The sequence below is a fragment of the Salmo trutta genome, chromosome 18 (genome assembly GCF_901001165.1).
Source record: "Salmo trutta chromosome 18, fSalTru1.1, whole genome shotgun sequence".
In the NCBI taxonomy this organism is placed as follows: domain Eukaryota; kingdom Metazoa; phylum Chordata; class Actinopteri; order Salmoniformes; family Salmonidae; genus Salmo; species Salmo trutta.
Window position 1 is genome coordinate 30,067,674 of NC_042974.1, and position 17,205 is coordinate 30,084,878.

Below are 17,205 nucleotides of genomic sequence, written 5' to 3' on the forward strand. Positions count from 1 at the left end.
CAAGCGGAGGTTTCATCACATTGCTTTTCCTCCGCCAGGCTCCAGGCTGTGCACCTTCCTAGAGGACCATAAGGAGGATATCCTGTGTGGTCCTGTGTGGTTGGCCAGTGGTCTGGACCTCTCAGGCCACGCTGGGATGCTTAGCCTCACCAGCCCCAAGCTGGTCAAAGGTAACAGTATCTGCAAACAAACAGTATCTGCAACATTGAAGAAATCATACAGACTTGAAATCATTGGCCACTTTAATAAATGGATCACTAGTCACTTTAATAATGCTACTTTTAATCATGTTTACATATCTAACGTCACTCATCTCATATGTATATACTGTATTTTATACCATCTATTGCATCTTGCCTATGCCGCTCTGTCATTGCTCATCCATATATTTATATATACATTTTCTTATTCCATTCCTTTACTTAGATTTGTGTGTATTAGGTAGTTGTTGTGGAATTGTTAGATATTGCTGCACTGTCGGAACTAGAAGCTACATTCTCAATAAGTTCTGCTAACCATGTGTATGTAACCAACAAGATTTGATTTGATGGCCATTTGTGTCCTCAGAACGTTTTGCTGTGAATCCTCTCCTCCCAATCTATGTACGTATTGTATGTTAGATTTTTTTTCAGTGGCGTTTCTGCTGGTTTGTCCCCCTCCCTGCAGGCATGGCCGGGGGCAAGTACCGCTCATTCCTGGTGCACATCAAGGCGGTGAGCGACAAGGGCATGGAAGAGAGTCCCAGGCCGGTGATGAGGATGCCCATTGCCAAGCCCCAGAGCAGCAAGGGCCATTCCCTCTCCACCCTGCTGCAGAGGGCACAGGCCACCAAGGTACAGAGGGCAAACCATTGGGAGAACAAATGCAATTTTACATCAAAGCTGTTTATTTCTCTGCACACCTGAGGCATTTGTGACTGATGGTGCAGTTGTGTAATGGAGTTGTGTAAGTTGAGTGCATGAATAGCTTTGACTGTAGCTTTCTCCTTTGTCTCCATCTGGTGGGAGAGTAGTGCCATTGCCAGGTTCTCAGTGAAAAGTTGAAGGTGTCAAATTGCTTTGATGTGGCTTCCTCATACCAGCAAAATCCCAGTAGCATCCCGTTCTTGAAGGAGAACATTTTCTCTCCATTAGTTTATAGCTCTAGAATTTGGTCCTCTCTGGTGTTGTACTGTTATCTGTTTTTTCTAAATAGGTTGTGTCCCCCATTTAGGAAAAGGCCTCCACTTCCAAAGCAGATTCTCCAGCTCAGTCGAAGAAACCTGACAACCTCCGAGGGTGCGACCTTCTCCAGGAGGTGTCCGTCACAATCAGAAGGTTTAAGAAGACGTCCATACCAAAAGAAAGGTTTGGCGCTTTCCTTAGTGCCTTTGTGTCACCAAAACACTTAACTATTATTTTCTCATCTTGCACTGTATATACTCAGAGCATGCACTGACCAAACTGGCAAGTGTCTTCACTGACATTTTCAACCTCTCCCAGCCTGTAATACCTACATGTTTCAAGCAGACCACCATAGTCCCTGTGCCCAAGAATGCCAAGGTAACCTGTCTAAATGGCTATTGCCCCGTAGCAATCACATCTGTACTCATGAAATGCTTTGAAAGGCTGGTTATGGCTTACTTCAACCCCCTCATCCAGACACTTTGGACACCACTCCAATTCGCTTACCGCCCCAACAGATCCACAGATTATGCATTCTGAATTGCACTCCACGCTGCCCTTTCCCGCTTGGACAAAAGGAACACCTACGTGAAAATGCTTTTCATTGACTACAGCTCAGCATTCAATGCCATAGTGCCCTCCAAATTCATCACTAAGCTAAGGACCCTGGGACTGACACCTCCCTCTGAAACTGGATCCTAGGTGTTGAGGGTAGGCAACGACACATCCGCCACGCTGACCCTCAACACGGGGTGCGTCCTTAGTCATCTCCTGTACTCCCTGTTCACCCACGATCAAGTTTGCCGACGACACGACAGTGGTAGGTCAGATCGCTGACGATGAGACGGCAATCTGGTGCCAGGACAATGTCAACAAGACAAAGGAGCTGGTCATGGACTACAGGGAACGGAGGGCCGAGCGCGCCCCCATTCACACTGACGGGGCTGCAGTGGAGCGGGTCGAAGAGCTTCAAGTTCCCCGGTGTAAACATCACAGAAGATCTATCTTGATCCAAACACCCCAACACAGTCGCGGAGAGGGCACTACAATGCTTCTTTGAAAATATTTTGCATGGGCCCTCAGATCCACGAAGTTCTATCGCTGCACCATTGAGAGCATCCCGACTGACTGCATCAACGCTTGTTATGGCAGCTGCTTGGCATCCGGCCGCAAGGTGCTACAGAGGGTAGTGCGTTCGACCAAGTACATCACTGGGGCCAAGCTTACTGCCATCCAGTACCTCTATACCTGGCAGTGTCAGAGGAAGGCCCTAAAAATTGTCAGACTCCAGCCACCCAAGTCATAGACTGTTCTCTCTGCTACTGCACGGCAAGGGGTACCGGTGCACAAAGGATTGGAACCAACAGGACCCTGAACAGCTTCTTACCCCAAGCCATAAGACTGTTAAATAATTATCTAACTAGTTAAACAAATAGCGACCCGGACTATCTGCATTGACCTTTTTTGCACTCGCATTTTTGACTCATCACATACGCTGCAGCTACTGTTTACGATCTGTCACTTTATTCCTAGTTATACACTGAGAGTATAAAACATTAAGGACACCTTCCTAATATTGAGTTGCACCCTCCCTTTTGCCCTCAGAACATTCTCAATTCGTTGGGGCATGCACTCTACAAGGTGTCCAGCGTTCCACAGGGATGCTGGCCCATGTTGACTCCAGTGCTTCCCACAGTTGTCAAGTTGGCTGGATGTCCTTTTGAGTGGTGGACCGTTCTTGATACACACAGGAAACTGTTGAATGTGAAAAACCTAGCAGCGTTACAGTTCTTGACACAACCGGTGTGCCTGGCACCTGCAGCCTTACCCCGTTCAAAGGCACTTACAATATTGTCTTACCCGTTCAACGTCTGAATGGCACACATACACAATCCATGTCTCAAGGCTTACAAATCATTATTTAACCCATCCTCTCCCCTTCATCTACACTGGATTTGAAGTGGTTTTAACAATTGAAATCAATAAGGGATCATAGCTTTCGCCTGCATTTACCTGGTCAGTCTGTCATGGAAAGAGCAGGTGTCCTTAATGTTTTGTACACTCAGTGTATGTACATATCTACCTCAATTACCTCGTAATGCTACACACAGACTCGGTACTGGTACATATATATATAGCAAAGTTATCGTTACTTATTGTGTATCTATTACTTTTATTACCTGTTTTACTTTTCTATTATTTCTCTATTTTCTTTCTCTCTGCATTGTTGGTAAGGGCCCGTAAGTAAGCATTTCACTGTTAGTCCACACCTGTTGTTTACAAAGCATGTGACGGATAGCATTTGGTTTATATTAGGAGAACCGACATGTTTTGATACCCGTTCCACTATTGCAGTAAAACAATGTTATGTCATGAGAACTAACTGATCCTTCTGTTTGTCTGTCTGCTCCAGAGTCCAGCGCTGTGCCATGCTGCAGTTCCCAGATTTCCATGAGAAGCTGTTGAACGGGCTGTGTAAGCGGGAAGACGAGGGCCCTGGCACAGAGCACTCCCAGAGCCTTATCCTGGACTGCCTCTGCTGGCTGGCTGGAGTCTATTCCAACGGACCCTGCAGGTGGGGCTAAGAGGATGAAAGTGGGATGTGATATTCATAGGGATACTGAGATCTATCTACTCTTTACTTGCAGTTGGAATTTCGATCAAAATAATGGAAATGCCACGCACCCCCCCCCATGGGAGATGGATCCAGACTCTCCTCATTGACACCCCTCAAAATTAAATCAAATTTATTTATATAGCCCTTCTTACATCAGCTGATATCTGAAAGTGCTGTACAGAAACCCAGCCTAAAACCCCAAACAGCAAGCACTGCAGGTGTAGAAGCACGGTTAGCATACTTAGCATACTTTTAGGCTATAGTTTGTGTATTTAACGCTACGCTAGGGTAAAAATCAGAGTATAATGCTTGTATGAATGTCAACCCCAATACAGTTCGTCATTGTCAACAATCAACTGTGTTACACTTAAAAACTGCATCTACCACCACAGAATTATATATGGCTAGCTATGCTACCAGGTTATACAAACAGGAGTTAGCATTTAGCAGAATCTTTTTTCGAATCCCGAAAAGGACAACTTCTAAATATTATGCAGCTAAATATATCAATCTAATTTTAGTAACCACATTGCCTGTGAGAACACTAAAATGGTGACTGATTTTGAAGAATAGCCCCTTTTGTTAGATCAGATTTTTAGAAGGGCCTCCAACGACGTGTCCTCGCGCTATCCACCACGGGTTTTCTTCCGTTGTTCCTTTAGCGCATGTATATGGCTCTGAGATGAGAGATTATTAGCATTCTGATGTACTGTGTTTGGTCACGTATCAACATTTTGTGTTTGTTGTTTTCCTTCCAGCCTGAGAGAAGGAAAGGAGGCTATGCTGACGAAAACAAGGAAACGGCTGACCGACATTGTGCGGGTGTGTTTTTTTGAGGCTGGACGGAGTATAGCCCACAAATGCGCCCGCTTTCTTGCACTTTGTATTAGGTGAGTTAGGCTTTTCATGACTGTTGCGACTTCGTTTCGTGACCCGTACTCTTTCATACTCTTGTGCGATGTGGTAGGTGTAACTTGTTTTTACGTCGTCAGTAATGGAAAAGGGGAACCCAGTCAGCAGGGCTTTGGCGTGGGTCTACTGAAGGCTCTGCTGGACAATATGCCTTACTTGCCCGCAGCAGCAACAGGTGGTAAGTATAACTAACGTTCATCAACAATTTTATCTCTGAGCATGGATAGAGGGCTTCTGCATTGTCAGCAGCATTGTTTTGAAAGTGCGTGGTTTTGCAAGGCATGTGTCATAAGACTCTCTCATTCTCTCACTCTCAGGGTCGGTGTTCTGGTACTTTGTGCTGCTGAACTATGTGAAGGATGAGGACCTGGCAGGCTGCAGCACGGCCTGTGCCTCTCTGCTCACAGCAGTCTCCCGGCAACTGCAGGACCGACTCACTCCCCTGGAGGCTTTGCTACAGACCAGGTAGGCCTATTCACCCTGTAGCGTCCATACGCCCCAATCAGGACCTAAAGAAACCAAAAAGCACTAGCGGTAATGTTGTGATTAGACTACCATAAAAGCTAGTTTGTGTTGAACCCAGCTTGCCTCTTTCTATTGTAATGCTCTGTACCGTGTCTCTCCTCCCCAGATACGGCCTGTACAGTTCCCCCTTCGACCCTGTGCTGTTTGACCTGGAAGTCAGCGGCTCCTCCTGTAAGAATGCCTTCAACAGCAGCATCGGCGTCCAGTCTGACGAGATTGACCTTTCTGAAATTCTCTCAGGTTTGCACCACATTCCACCTTATTGCTTACACCTATCCAATCCCTTCAAGAACTATCAGGAAATAAATGTTGGTCTGGGCTGTACTGTGTGTGTGTCTCTTGCAGGGAACGGTAAGGTAAGCAGCTGTGCGGCGGCTGAGGGCAGCTTCACGGCCCTCACCGGGCTCCTGGAGGTGGAGCCACTGCACTTTACCTGTATCTCCACCAGCGACGGAACCAGGGTGGAGAGGGACGACGCAAGCATGTTCACAGGTACCTAACTCACCTTTTTTACATACGGAAACATTAAACACGGGCATCGTCACGCTTCTTCCTCAGGGATTTTGAGTGATGCTCCTGACCTTTGTTCTCTCCTCCCAGTGAGCACGTTTGGGGTGACCCCAGCAGTGGGTGGCCTGTCGGCGGGCACGGTGGGCGAGGCGTCTACGGCGCTGAGCTCTGCCGCCCAGGTGGCTCTGCAGTCGCTGTCCCACGCCATGGTGTCTGCAGAGCAGCAGCTGCAGGTGCTCCAGGAGAAACAGCAGCAGCTGCTCAAACTGCAGCAACAGGTCAGGGACTCCAGCACCCGTAGTAGCACCGACATGTCCCGACACCTGTATGCATGCCCATACGCTTGCACAAAGGCACAGACATACAATCATGTACTCACACATGCGCATGCATACAGTCTTATCTAAGCCCTTATTTACCAATATGCACATATACGAAGATCCTATGTCAGACTTCATGTAGCCGTGTGTTGACTGTTTCCTGTTAGCCGAGTAGTAATCCTGTGTGTTCGGAACAGAAGGCCAAGCTGGAGGCAAAGCTGCACCAGACCACATCAGCAGCAGCTGCGGCCTCCGGCGTCGGGCCCATCCACAACTCTGTGCCTTCCAGCACCCCTGGCTTCTTCATCCACCCCTCTGACGTCATCCCCCCGACGCCCAAGACCACCCCGCTGTTCATGACGCCCCCGCTCACCCCGCCCAACGAGGCGGTGTCGGCAGCCATCAGTGTGGAGTTGGCCCAGCTCTTCCCCGGCTCCATGATGGATCCACCGCCCGTAAACCTGGCCGCACACAACAAGAACAGCCAGAAAGCCAAGACGGTCAGTAACATGGACAACTCTCAATAGCTCATAGCACAGCAGTTATGTTGTGTGGGCTTTACATGAACACCAAGGGATTTTTGTTACATTGGGTCAAATAATGCAAAATATTTCAATGAAGTTTGTTTTACTACCCGTTTTGACTGAAAAGCATCTGTGTTTGTTCCAGAATCCTATGGGCAGCGGTCTGGCTTTGGTCATCTCTCAAGCCTCCCACTTCCTCCAGCCTCCTCCGCAACAGTCCATCATTATCGAGCGCATGCACTCTGGTAAGTACACTTACTTTTTTTGTGTGTCTTTGACTTGGTCAACAGTTGTAACTTTTTAAACTCAAAAGGATATATCATGAGTAGATGACAAATGGGGATTCATTTGGGAGGTAGCCAAGTTGTTTAGGTGTGCTCTTGTGTGTGTAAATATCTCTCCTCTTGTCCCAGGAGCGCGGAGGTTTGTGACGCTCGACTTCGGTCGCCCCGTGCTGCTGACCGACGCTCTGATCCCCACCTGTGGGGACCTGGCCTCTCTGTCCATCGACATCTGGACGCTGGGGGAGGAGGTGGATGGACGCAGGCTGGTAGTGGCCACAGACATCAGCACCCACTCCCTCATTCTGCACGACCTGTTGCCACCCCCTGTCTGCCGCTTCATGAAGGTCAGTGGCATTTGGTGCATTATCTCTGAAGATTTCTTCTGTCCCCTCCCCCCATTTCACAGGTTAGAGTAAGTATCTGAACTCTAAGATCGCCAAAGAGAAATACCTTTTTTATTTTGTTAGTTTTTTTGGTGAGCATTCTGTGAAAAAAATCACTGTGCTTAACAGCAACCATTTCTCCACACCTTAAACTGACATCCACCTTAAACTGTCAATCCCACCCACCTACGCCCAACAGATCACTGTGATTGGGCGTTATGGCAGCACCAACGCCCGGGCCAAGATCCCATTGGGCTTCTACTATGGCCACACCTACATCCTGCCCTGGGAGAGTGAGCTGAAGCTGATGCACGACCCCCTGAGGGGGGAGTGTGAGGCGGCCAGCCAGCCTGACGTGCACCAGCACCTGGCCATGATGGTGGCCCTGCAGGAGGACATCCAGTGCAGGTCAGAGGTCGTACTATCCCACTAGTTTGCTCACTGATTGTCTGATTTAGTGAGTCAAGGAGTAGGAAGGGTTTTATGTGACATACTTGACATAGCCACGGTAGTCCAGAATCAATATATAGGAAAACTGTATACATAAGCTGCATGCCCAGTTGACTCCATCTTTCTCTAGGTACAACCTGGCGTGCCACCGGCTGGAGACGTTACTCCAGAACATCGATCTGCCTCCTCTCAACAGTGCCAACAACGCCCAGTACTTCCTGCGAAAGCCCGACAAGGCGGTGGAGGAGGACTCGCGGGTCTTTTCGGCCTACCAGGACTGTATTCAACTGCAGCTGCAGCTCAACCTGGCCCACCACGCCGTTCAGAGACTCCGCGTGTCCCTAGGGGCCGGGCGCAAGGTCCTGCCGGAACCCTACGACCCCCGGGAGCTCATCCAGAACTCATCCACCGAGCAGCTGAGAACCATCATCCGATACCTGCTAGACACCCTGCTCAGCCTGCTGCACTCCAACAACGGTGAGCCGTCTGGGAGGGCCACAGGGTCTGTATCAGGGATGGGGGTCTACTTTTCTGACTGTATCCCATATTCATACATCTCTGTTGGCCTAGCTTCAAACCAATGTCATCCTTCACCCGATTGTCCGTTGTCCTCACAACATCCCTAGAGGACATTGGGTATTGTCTTTCTGTGTCTGATCTGCTTGGTGAGTCACACCTCAATACGTGTGTTTTCCCCTTGCAAAAGCCTAAAGCATTTTTGGACGTTATAGCCATGGTTGAGCATTAATTATTATTTCAAGCGGTGGGAAAGTAATTTATGTATTTTTTATTCATTCTTACATCTTTTTAGGAATCAATAATTTTCTCTGCCCTCACTTGCCTTTTTGAATTGAAAAAGCATACATATTTAATGTTTTCTATCATATTCTCACAAGCCATTCTGTATCGTCTCCTTGGAAAAAGTTGCACTTGGATAACTCTTTTTAAAGTTGTTCAAAGTTAACCGAAAGCCCACGGCGCTGTTATAAGTGTGCTTAACAATCTCCTTCTCTCACCCATCAAATAAATCCCCACTGATGCTCCCCAGCAGCTCGTCATACAGTTTCATCAGTCTCCTCTCGTGAAAGACAATAATGGATTACCCCCTTGCTGCTGGTGCTGCCTGGCTTTATACCTGCACTGTCTCTGTACCCTCAGTGAATTCCAATGGGCCCTGTTTACAGCAGTGGAAATAAGCCTTTACATTTCTAACCTTTTTTTTTTTTACTGTTGAAGGCTATTTGATTTAGTCAAGTGCGTTTTGCTATTAAATGTTTTGGGCCGTCACTTGGTTTTTACCCCTCTGTTGTGATTTCCCCTCCATTATTTAACATACCTTCTCAGTGGATCTCTGTCCTTGATACAGTATATTTATTTTTTGCCTGTTTTTCTCCCCCTCCAGCTTTCCCTGTCTCTCATTTGACCTCCACCTCTCACTTGCTTCTTGTGTTCTATTATGCTCACTCTCTCTCCTTGTTCTTCCCTCTAGGGCACGCAGTCCCGTCCGTTCTGCAGAGCACGTTCCACGCGCATGCCTGCGAGGAGCTCTTCAAGCACCTATGCATTAGTGGCACGCCCAAGATCCGTCTGCACGCTGGCCTGCTGCTAGTGCAGCTGTGTGGAGGGGAGCGCTGGTGGGGCCAGTTCCTCTCCAACGTCCTGCAGGAACTGTACAACTCCGAGCAGCTGCTCATCTTCCCCCAGGACAGGTGGGCTTTTACGATTCGTCTGAGGAGCTATATCTATCCACTAGTGATGCAGGAAAAAATCCAAGTTACATATCGGGATATTGTTTTTGACGATATATAATTTTGACAATATCGCAATATTACTTTTGCGCTAGTTTGCTCTACCTGCATCAAATCTCCAGTATTTTTCCTTCATAGCTTCTTCTCTGTCTTTTTAAATGGGGAGCCCATTCGTTTTCTCAGCACTTTGACTGATCAAAACTCATTTTCTCGTGGCGCTCTCTTGTCCCTCGGCAGCAGACATATGGTGAGCAATATGTTTGAAACACCGAATCGCAATATCGAATCGCAATGCATATAGAATCGTTAAAATCGCAATGCGTGTTTTATCGGCACCTAAGTATCGCCATAATATCGTATTGTGAGGTCCCTGGCAATTCCCAGCCCTACGATCCACTTCAGTCCTTTGTTTAGATTGACTGCACCACACTGACAAACAGTAGCTCCTTGGACACAACATAAACCGACTACTGCCCATTTGAAATTGGATTCCATAGAGATAAGTGTTTGTTGTCACGTGATCAAATCAAATCAAATCAAATTTATTTATATAGCCCTTCGTACATCAGCTGAAATCTCAAAGTGCTGTACAGAAACCCAGCCTAAAACCCCAAACAGCAAGCAATGCATGTGAAAGAAGCACGGTGGCTGGGAAAAACTCCCTAGGAAAAACTCCTGAGAAAGGCCAAAAACCTAGGAAGAAACCTAGAGAGGAACCAGGCTATGAGGGGTGGCCAGTCCTCTTCTGGCTGTGCCGGGTGGATATTATAACAGAACATGGTCAAGATGTTAAAATGTTCGTAAATGACCAGCATGGTCAAATAATAATAATCATAGTAATTGTCGAGGGTGCAACAAGCACGTCCGGTGAACAGGTCAGGGTTCCGTAGCCGCAGGCAGAACAGTTGAAACTGGAGCAGCAGCATGGCCAGGTGGACTGGGGACAGCAAGGAGTCATCATGCCAGGTAGTCCTGAGGCATGGTCCTAGGGCTCAGGTCCTCCGAGAGAAAGAAAGAAAGAAAGAAAGAAAGAAAGAGAGAGAATTAGAGAGAGCATATTTACATTCACACAGGACACCGGATAAGACAAGAGAAATACTCCAGATGTAACAGACTGACCCTAGCCCCCTGACACAAACTACTGCAGCATAAATACTGGAGGCTGAGACAGGAGGGATCAGAAGACACTGTGGCCCCATCCGATGATACCCCCGGACAGGGCCAAACAGGCAGGATATAACCCCACCCACTTTGCCAAAGCACAGCCCCCACACCACTAGAGGGATATCTACAACCACCAACTTACCGTCCGAAGACAAGGCCGAGTATAGCCCACAAAGATGTCCGCCACGGCACAACCCAAGGGGGGGGTTGTGGGTTTGAATGTATCAGAAGCACCCATCCAGACTTATGGACTTGTGTTTTACTATGTTTCCGGAGATTGACCGTGTCCTCTGTGTCCTCCCTCAGAGTCTTCATGCTCCTGTCCTGCATCGGTCAAAGATCCCTGAGCAACAGCGGTGTGCTGGAGGGGCTGCTCAACCTGCTGGACAGCTTGCTGTCCCCTCTACAGCAGCCCCGGTCAGCTACCCAGCGCAGGACTGAAGGTGGGCTAGCCGGAGGGTCCCTGGGCTGGGGCTGGCAGCAGGGATCGGGGGCTGGGGGGCTCCCTGGCCCCAGCACCAACACCGGCCTCCCTGGACCATGGACTCAACCAGCAGCCTATGAGTGTGTGTCTGTGTGTGCGGCAGGTGTGTTGGACGTCCCCATGATCAGCTGGGTGGTGATGCTTGTGTCGCGGCTGCTGGACTACGTGGCCAGCGTGGAGGATGAGGCGTCTGCAGGCAAGAAGCACCAGGGAGGGAAGGAGAGGGAGCGTACCTTCACAGGTAGTGTAGTGTAGGCTAGTGTGGTGTAGCTCTCCGATGAGATCTGGTACTGATGATTTATGAGGTCAAGAAATCCCAAAACTGATCATGTTTCTTGTTTTGTCTACCCGATTTCCCCTTTTTTGACTTATGCATGTGGCTTTTCTCATTTTCTTTAAGAAACAGCCTTGTATGAGTGACGTTATAGGCTTAGGAGAAACCTTATTCTATTACCCTTGGTTTTGAGTGGCTATAAAGTTAAGTTATTACAATATTTCTTCAGTTTTGAGCGCCATGAATCCTTTTAACAGGGTAATGCATATTGATTTAGAACCCAAAACACAAGTCTAACATGCCTTTTTTCCGTCTCTCTCTCCCCAATGAATCAAGGTAATCAGTGGAGCTTTATAAATAACAGCCTCCAGTCCTCCAGCTCCAACAGATCAACCAAAGGCAACAGCAGCCTGGACCGTCTGTACTCCCGCAAGATCCGCAAACAGCTGGTGCACCACAAACAGGTAAATGTATCCAAATCCAACATTCGTTCCATCTCAAAAACGTCAGGGAGTTGTGCATCTGCCATGTTTTTTCATACCTCATAAATCTGTATTCGTCACAATTATGGGATTCTCCAGTGGTGGATAAAGTACCCAATTTGTCGTACTTGAGTAAAAATAAAGATGTCTTAATTGAAAATGACTCGAGAAACCGTGAAAGTCAGCCAGTAAAATACCTACTTGAGTAAAAGTCAAAAAGTATTTGGTTTTAAATATACTTAAGTAAATGTAATTGCTAAAATATAGTTAAGTATAAAAAATAAGTGTAAATCATTTCAAACTCCTTATATTATGCAATCCAGACAACACAATTAAATTGCTTTTATTTACGGATAGCTCGGGGCACACTCCAACACGTAATTTACAAACAAAGCATTTGTGTTTAGTGAGTCCGCCAGATCAGAGGCAGTATGGATGACCAGGGATGTTCTCTTGATAAGTGTGTGAATTGGACCATTTTCCTGTCCCGCTAAACATTCAAAAGGTATCAAATATTTTGCGTGCCAGGAAAAATGTATGGAGTAAAAAGTACACTTGTTTTCTTTTAAGAATGTAGTGAAGTAAAAGTTGTCAAATATAAAGTACAGATACCCCAAAAAACGAGTTTAAGTAGTAGTTTAAAGTATTTTTACTTGAGTACTTTACACCACTGGGATTCTCCTTATTAATGGCTTCGCATGACGTCTCTGCATGTTGTAGATGGTCTGTGCAGTGTTTATATTTATCATGCCCTTTTCATTGTAGCAGTTAAATCTATTGAAGGCAAAACAGAAAGCTTTGGTGGAGCAAATTGAGAAGGAGAAGATCCAGAGCAACAAAAGCTCCTCATACAAACTGCTGGTGGAGCAGGCCAAGCTGAAACAGGCCACATCCAAGGTGAGGATTTCAGAATCTCTGAAAAGGAAAGCTTTCTGTTTTGACTGATCAATCTGGAAATGGAATGACTAAGAATTAAGTAATTCTATTTCTATGCTTTTTCTCATCTTGGGAACACAGGAATATAAAGTAAAATATCCTCAACACTGCATGTTTTGGGGCCAACTTTCACAAGTTACGACAGATCTGCATACACTTAAGCATAACTTATGTACCAAACACACTCACACGGGTTACAAGTATGCTAGTTTCAATAGTGATCGATGAAACCATGTGTATTCATCGACTTCCCCTGCCTGACATTTGCCTCTCCATCTCTCTCCCCCTCCATCTCTCGCTCTGGCAGCACTTTAAGGACCTGATCCGTCTGAGGCGTACAGCCGAGTGGCCTCGCTCCACCCTGGACACAGAGGCCACCGCCGCCAAGGAGCCCCCTGAGGTGGAGCCTCTGCCCTTCACCCTGGCCCATGAGCGCTGCATCTCCGTGGTACAGAAACTGGCCCTCTTCCTCCTCTCCATGGACTTCACCTGCCACGCAGACCTCCTGCTGTTCGTCTGCAAGGTATGCACAGCCACAACTTCAAGTTCAGTTGAATAGAGGGCACACTTGATGTTACCACTACTACTACCACCACGACTACTGCTGGCGAAGATGGATTTGGTTGGCTCTAAATGGCTACTTAACTTTGTGACAAAATATCCATTTATGCTGATCACTGTCTGATTTGACTTTGCAGGTCTTGGCCAGGATAGCCAACGCCACCAGGCCCACCATCCACCTGTGTGAGGTGGTGTCGGAGCACCAGCTGGAGCGTCTGCTGCTGCTGCTGGTGGGGACAGACTTCAACAGGGGCGACATCTCCTGGGGAGGTGCCTGGGCCCAGTACTCCCTCACCTGCATGCTGCAGGACATCCTGGCAGGTAGGGGGTGCTGCTTCAATTAACACTTCATTGTGAACTCTGTTTTCCAGAAAAAGCTGGTATTCAAGAGAACAATAGATTTGGGGAGTCCTTGCATTGCTGGGAGTCTGGTCATTTTGATTTCTCCCAGCACTAACCTTGTCCTGTCCTGTCCCCTCTCCTCAGGGGAGTTGCTGTCCCCAGGGTCCCTGGATGGTATGGACGAGGGGGTGGTGGGTGAGGAGGCAGGGGCATCGTCGTCCTCAGCAGGGATAGACTCTGACTCCCTGGCCCAGCCCACCCCCATCCCCCAGGTGGAGACCATCGACGAGGCCCTGGTCCCGGATATCATCGCAGGTACTCCTGGGACCTCCTCTGTTTTCCAAAGTGCGTTGGTAGGCCCGTCCTTGACAACATTTTACACATGGACCCCACCTCCCCCAAATGGATGCATTTGTGTTAAATTGTTTTTCTTTTTTCCCCCTTTTAGCTAGCTGCATGTTTATTTTTGTATTTTATTTCAGTGTTTTATTTTAAAGGATACTATTGAGAGCTTCTCTAACCAGTTTAATTCTGAGTGGACTGTTTGCCTTTTGGAGGGGGAGTTCAAACAGTGTATCTTCATTGGCTATTAGATATCCAGACGTTTCAAGGGGGGCTGGTTATTTTCTTTAAGACTACGGGGATTTAATCTGTGAAAATGATGCACTGCTTCATGGTACTGTCACAAATCTTCATTCCCAAGACGACATCAATGATTTACACAAAAGCACTTATATCACGTCTGAATTTTGGCTAAAGTTGTCAGATTGCTGATTTAGTGGGCAAACATCCATTGCTTGGATTCCCTCTCAACTGTAGAAAGAAATGTTTGTAGGCCTTAAAATTGCCTAGTGACTTCCTAAAAGAAGGCCTCTGTGAGTTTGCTGGTTTTAGTGTGCTTGCTTGGCAATATTAAAGCTCTTTTCGTTATCCGAAGGTGCTCCATCTCTTTCATCTTTGGAAAAAGATAAAGACATTGACTTTGACTTGCTACAAGACCTCATGGATGTTGATATTGATCCTTTAGATATTGATTTGGAAAAAGATCCCCTCGCCGCCAAAGTCTTTAAGGTACGTCATTTGCTTGACTCACCTTTTTCCTCTTCCACTCCCCTCTCCATGCTCTCTTGCATTTCTGTTGAGTTCACTATTGACACAATCACCTCGGGTTAGTACATGAACTTAAATGAACCCCGCTGATCAATGATGTAGCTATACAAACTTCAAACCATAGTGTTCAACCTCTTCTCATAATGCATTTTTCAGATAATATGTAATACAAAGTTCTGCAGTCGTATTGAATCCCTCCCCAACACCACCTCCCTCTTAGCCTTGCACTCTAATTACTCAGCAACTTTCCAATTTAACTCCACTCAGGCATTTTGAGTCTCAAAGCAATGTTGTGTATGTAGACCCAATCAATCAAACTAGCAAACTTGGGGATGTATTTATCCTCTTCACTCCACCATTGCATGCAAAAGAATGTCGTGTTAATGTGCATGTAATATTATACCGGTAGCTAGGATCTGACAAGAATGACTGCATTTGCGTTTCCCTTTTCTCTCTCTTCCTACAGCCTATTAGCAGCACCTGGTATGACTACTGGGGTGCTGACTATGGCACTTACGGTTACAACCCCTACATAGGGGGAGTAGGGATTGCTGTGTCCAAGCCCCCGGTTGCTGTCGAAAAGCCTGGGTCTCAGAGTCTCTCTGTATCTGTGTCGCAAGGTAAGGGCTCATTATTCAAGTTTTTTTTGTATCCGGATATCAGCTCACAAACTGGATTCCACACTTCTGCTTCTTTGTACTCTAGCGTGTTCCATGCATGTAAAGGTATACGTTCCACCTTTTATAACCCTGACCTTTTTGTCCTCTCCCTCAGCTCTGGATGCCCGCCTGGAGGTGGGGCTGGAGCAGCAGGCTGAGCTAATGCTCAAGATGATGGCCACTCTGGAGGCCGACTCCATCTTACAGGCGCTCACCTCAACGTCCCCCGCAGGTATTAACCTACCGAACAAGTATTTATAGATGTTTGGTCGTGTACACTTGAATCTTGGGGAAAAAATGTGAAGCCTTGTGAAGCATCAAAGATGGCTGACCCTTGTCCCTTCTCTCCCTTCAGTGTCCCAGGCATCCAATGGGACGGATGATTCTCTGCTGCGGGGATTCCGTGGGGGTTCCCCACCAGGAAGCAGCCTAATGGTACAGGCCTCCTCCATCCCCATGTTGAGTGCCTGCTTCAACAAGCTCTTCTCCATGCTCCAGGTGCACCACGTACAGGTCAGTCACCAGCAGATGGTGTAGTCCAAGGGCTCTGCTACTCCAGAAGACTTGAATGACTTGTTGCACTTCACTCTGTTTTTTACATCCCTCAACACAGTTTTGTAAGGATGTGGCAGTAGAGGTAACGTACTGTACCGTTGTCAAGAATACGTTGCTTACCCTGGATAAGTGGATTTGTAGATGAAGTGTTCACATGTGTTTCTGCCTTAGATGGAGTCTCTGCTGCAACTGTGGCTGACCCTCAGTCTCAACTCCTGTTCTGGGGGCACTGAGGAAAGTGGATCGGATATTTTCCTGTTCAACGCCAGCAGAGTGCCCACCATCCCACTCAACCAAGGTCAGAGGTCACCCTGTGTGTGTCTCCATTCACTCCCTTTCGCCGCTTAACTCTCAAACCACTGGATTTCTCTTGCATGAATCACTCACTGTTTGCCCTTCCACACGGGGAAGTGTACGTGTTAGTATGTTAAACTGCTGTCTCCTGTGTTTCCCTGCAGCCTCTATCAACAGTTTCCTGTCGGTGCTAGCCTGGTACCCCAACACCTCCCTGAGGACCTGGTGTCTGGTGCTGCACTCCCTTACCCTCATGACCAACATGCCCTCCAGTGGTAAGTCCATTCCTAGGGTTTCACTCTCAAGACAGTGTCTGACAACAACTCTGACTGACGTTTCCCATTCGAGGATTGCGAAATAGTAAGTCCATATTGAATATGCAGTGTAACCGAAGATGTAAACGAGGCCAAAGGACTTTCAATAGTACTCATTTCTAATCAAGTGCGTTTTGGTCCTGTGTGTCTCTGTTCCTTAGCCTCCAGCAGTGGGATGGGAGCTCATGAGAGCACGGCCCAGCAGATGGTGTCAGACCCTACGCTGGTGCACGTGCTCGTGCGTTTCCTGTCTGGGAGCAACCCCCACGGCACCAGCCAGCACAGCTCCCAGGTCGGCCCCACCGCCACCCAAGCTATGCAGGAGTTCCTTACCAGACTCCAGGTGCACCTCTCTTCCACCTGCCCACAGATGTTCAGTGAGTTCCTGCTCAAACTAATGCACATCCTGTCCACTGAGAGGTAGGTTGTCTACTCTAGAGACATCATAAGCAGCTTTTGTTTCACGCCAGCACTTAAGACGCGTAATTCAAATTATAACTAATCATCGTCTTCAATTTATCTGTGTTTGAGCTGGGCTGGAACAAAAGCCATCCTTTTGATTCCAACACAAAACAGTACAATGATTTGTTAGGA

At 47.4% G+C, this 17,205-nt stretch overlaps 1 protein-coding gene across 15 annotated transcripts in view; it reads left to right on the plus strand.

Moving 5' to 3' along the window:
• LOC115153168 (baculoviral IAP repeat-containing protein 6) overlaps positions 1-17,205 on the plus strand; it is a 144,957-nt gene that overhangs the window by 36,207 nt on the left and 91,545 nt on the right. For 6 of the 15 annotated variants that reach the window (XM_029698289.1, XM_029698293.1, XM_029698296.1 and 3 more), the window contains exons 15-43: positions 39-170; positions 667-833; positions 1,213-1,346; positions 3,577-3,738; positions 4,539-4,670; positions 4,773-4,870; positions 5,010-5,157; positions 5,324-5,457; positions 5,563-5,709; positions 5,818-6,005; positions 6,245-6,547; positions 6,717-6,816; positions 6,985-7,199; positions 7,438-7,646; positions 7,819-8,165; positions 9,178-9,397; positions 10,907-11,325; positions 11,695-11,822; positions 12,606-12,737; positions 13,084-13,299; positions 13,475-13,658; positions 13,824-14,024; positions 14,617-14,750; positions 15,256-15,409; positions 15,564-15,680; positions 15,804-15,961; positions 16,175-16,301; positions 16,462-16,572; positions 16,773-17,031. In XM_029698289.1, coding sequence (XP_029554149.1) covers positions 39-170; positions 667-833; positions 1,213-1,346; positions 3,577-3,738; positions 4,539-4,670; positions 4,773-4,870; positions 5,010-5,157; positions 5,324-5,457; positions 5,563-5,709; positions 5,818-6,005; positions 6,245-6,547; positions 6,717-6,816; positions 6,985-7,199; positions 7,438-7,646; positions 7,819-8,165; positions 9,178-9,397; positions 10,907-11,325; positions 11,695-11,822; positions 12,606-12,737; positions 13,084-13,299; positions 13,475-13,658; positions 13,824-14,024; positions 14,617-14,750; positions 15,256-15,409; positions 15,564-15,680; positions 15,804-15,961; positions 16,175-16,301; positions 16,462-16,572; positions 16,773-17,031 — 5,176 coding nt within the window. The remainder of the gene's footprint in view (positions 1-38; positions 171-666; positions 834-1,212; positions 1,347-3,576; positions 3,739-4,538; positions 4,671-4,772; positions 4,871-5,009; positions 5,158-5,323; positions 5,458-5,562; positions 5,710-5,817; positions 6,006-6,244; positions 6,548-6,716; positions 6,817-6,984; positions 7,200-7,437; positions 7,647-7,818; positions 8,166-9,177; positions 9,398-10,906; positions 11,326-11,694; positions 11,823-12,605; positions 12,738-13,083; positions 13,300-13,474; positions 13,659-13,823; positions 14,025-14,616; positions 14,751-15,255; positions 15,410-15,563; positions 15,681-15,803; positions 15,962-16,174; positions 16,302-16,461; positions 16,573-16,772; positions 17,032-17,205) is intronic. The other 9 variants (XM_029698303.1, XM_029698304.1, XM_029698297.1 and 6 more) reach the window with 7 other exon arrangements.